General features: G+C 36.6%; 1 protein-coding gene across 1 annotated transcript; it reads left to right on the forward strand.

The window, feature by feature from the left end:
* Positions 1-475: 475 nt before the first annotated feature.
* LOC140006313 (transcription factor bHLH162-like) lies at positions 476-1,835 on the forward strand. Its single transcript, XM_072048142.1, has 3 exons — positions 476-692; positions 808-1,134; positions 1,283-1,835. The coding sequence occupies exons 1-3, from the start codon at positions 564-566 to the stop codon at positions 1,499-1,501; spliced, it is 675 nt and encodes a 224-aa protein (XP_071904243.1). The 5' UTR covers positions 476-563; the 3' UTR covers positions 1,502-1,835.
* The last annotated feature ends 1,215 nt before the right edge of the window (positions 1,836-3,050 follow it).

The raw sequence follows: 3,050 nt of genomic DNA on the forward strand, positions 1-3,050 counted from the left end.
GTATAACATTCTTTAAGTATACATAATATAATAGAGTTGATATTCAGTGGGTACAAACTTTTTATCACTATCCCTCGTAATTAATCCTGCGTCAGGTAGATATCCTTTGTCTCTTATTGTTTTTAATACTAACCGAATTCAAGGATTTTCAGAGGAATTGCTGAATGATTCGGGAACTTTCATTTTAACCTGGGTCCAAGGATACCTCTTCGTCGCAGTTACCTAAAACAACACGTGGTGAAAAAAGTCAACTCATAGTTGGGAAAAAGTGAGAGTGAACTCAAACTTTTGTTTTCCAACTTGCCGGCTGATGAATGATAAGTGACGTATCAATTAATGATTTCATACTCGTTTCGTCATGTCTCTTTATCTTTTGACGCTATAAATTTGCTGGAAATCCCATTACTTTCTAGTGCTAGTCGCAATATTCTTTGGCCACTAAGAAAAAGCTAGTATAAAAACCAAACCGCAAGCACAAAAGGAACTTCAACAATTTTCAATTTTCAAGATTGAAAGTTTCAAATGCTTTCCGGTTCCTAACTAAACTTCCAATTCAAGAACATATGGAGAGGTTTCATCCTTCACCTTCAAATCCCAAAATGGAAAGAAGAATTGTTGAGAAAAATAGGAGAAGTCACATGAAGGATCTCTATGCTCGGCTTTACGGTCTTGTTCCAAGTGACAGCTCCAAGGTCTGTTTTTAGTTTTTACCCCTCAATTCAGATGGTGTTATATTCCTAATTATATGTGTTAAAGAGAAAAAGATTATGCACAGAAGGGACTGACTTTGATATATGTTGAATGCAGGAAAATTTGACAGTGCCTGATCAAATAGACGAAGCGATAAATTACATCAAAAGCATGGAGAAGAAGCTCGAGAAATGTAAGGAAAAGAAGGAGAAGCTGTTGTTTGGAAAAAGACCATATTCAGGCGCTACAAGTGAGACTACAAAGATAACTAATGTTGAAGTTCATGACATGGGACCTAATATGGATGTGATTCTGCTCAATGGGCTGGAAGAACAAGCTTCATTTTATGGCATTATTCGCCTGCTTTGCAAAGAAGGTTTTGAGGTTGTCAATGCTAACTTTTCCAGCAATGGAAACTCAGTGCTCCATGTGGTTCATGACAAGGTTAGTATTCAGTAAAAGTACTAGTGAGATCTAGCCATTCTGTTGTAATTCTTTTATCATCTTTCAATTTTCTCAAATGCTGCTTGAGAAAAGAAATGGCATAGCTAAAAAACTGAGTTTCTTGATTGTTTGATTCATGTATGTGTAGGGTGGAATATCAACATCGAGGACTGAAACAACAGCAGTTGTCAAGAGGTTAAAAGAACTGATCTATGGATACTCACATGGAGAAGTTGAATCAAGACTAGACTCGTGGGTTGAATCGAGACTAGACTCGTGGGACTTTGAAATTGAACCTGATATATTAAATTCTAACGTTCTTGAGTTGATGTCACCAGGACAGTTTTGCTTTCTGCAGCAACTTTAAAGTTGCGCGCGCAAGTGAGATTTTACTATAAGAAATTGGATAACGATGGTCAATTTCAATACAAGGATCTTAGATTTGTACATTTATAGTTTTGCTTCTATGCAAGCAGCCGGCAAATTCAGTACTGAATAAGACCTGAGTTGCAACTCCAAAGCTTTCGACATGAATTAATCTGTAGATATAGTTAGAGGGATTTGATTTTGACAATATGAACCATTTGTATGTTAGAATTTTTTATTAGATAAGATAACAAGTTCACAATACTTACAAGCCATGGCTCTTAAAATAGTTACCAGGTATGCATATGGCAGTGAATCAGTCCTATGTCATTTTATGTTGCCTCTCAAACTTTGAAGTCTTTTCAGAAATTTTGTATGTGATCATTCATCATAATCATATGATAATGCCACAATTGATACATAAGAGGATTCAGAAGTGGAAAAGATTAATTAATTCATGCAAGATTATCTTTCTCAATCTTGAAATCACATCTCCAACTGAAATTAAGAAAATCTTTTAATGCATCGTCACATGAATAGTTTCCAGTTCTGGTTAAATCCCCAAGGAATCCTAAAGGAAATGTAGCAAATTCTTTTTGCCCGACATTGAAAAAGAATAAGATCTGAACAAAATCAAAAGTAGCTAGTCATCTTGATTGATTTTGCCCGAGAGAGTTCTGCTATTGAATTAGATAAGAGAAAAGGATGGCTGCAGACTGGATTTAGCTTGCAATTCGTTCATTCTTGTTCTTGCAATAATCTCTTACTTTGGCAGCAGCCACATTCATCAATCCTTGCTGCCAAATACTGATGTTCAATTTCAACACCAGGACCTTAGATTTGTACATTTATAACTTTACTTGTAAGCGAGCAGCCGGCAAAATAAGGACTGAATAAGGCCTAAGTTGCAACTTCAAAGCTTTTGACATGAACTGAAATGTAAAAATAGTTAGACGAATCTGATTTGACACGAAGAATCATTTGTACATCTGAATTGTGTTAATATTACACGATTATAAACCATGGTTGTTAGTTAGTGTCAGGTAGGTAGGTATGCATATAAGCAGTGTGTAACAGCCCCACTTTCCCCTAAGGCGAACCAAAGGGGTTAGCGGACTGCCTGCCCAGCTCTCGCCAGGACTACGGATCAGATTAGAGCTATCTATTGCGATCCGGAACTTACAAACGAGCGTAAACAGGTCAAAATGGTAAAATAACCCAAAATAAAATGAGATGAAATCCGGAGCCGGCCATGAATAGTAACCGACCCGTCAGAACCCAACCGAAATAGCTAACAAACATTTTCATCTGATCTTTAGCGTTTACAAATCAAAATGACATACAAAAGCTTTCAAAAGATAATACATATACACGGTTTGCCAAATCAAAAGGGAAACGCCCCAAAAGTACACTTAGGGTTTTAATACATGAGCTATACAAAAGATATGTTCAACTAGCTCAAGTCGGCAACCGATTATCAAATCCAGTCCAAAAGTATTTATTTTTCCTGTAAGGAAAACAAAAGGAACAGAACGGGGTGAGCTTGCGCT

Source organism: Coffea arabica, chromosome 5e (genome assembly GCF_036785885.1).
Source record: "Coffea arabica cultivar ET-39 chromosome 5e, Coffea Arabica ET-39 HiFi, whole genome shotgun sequence".
NCBI classification, from domain to species: Eukaryota; Viridiplantae; Streptophyta; class Magnoliopsida; order Gentianales; family Rubiaceae; genus Coffea; species Coffea arabica.

Coding starts and splice junctions, on each gene's coding strand:
- LOC140006313 (XM_072048142.1), top strand. CDS start 564: ATGGAGAGGTTTCATCCTTCACCTTCAAATCCCAAAATGGAAAGAAGA. Junction 693..807: donor TTCCAAGTGACAGCTCCAAG/GTCTGTTTTTAG, acceptor TGTTGAATGCAG/GAAAATTTGACAGTGCCTGA. Junction 1,135..1,282: donor TCCATGTGGTTCATGACAAG/GTTAGTATTCAG, acceptor ATGTATGTGTAG/GGTGGAATATCAACATCGAG.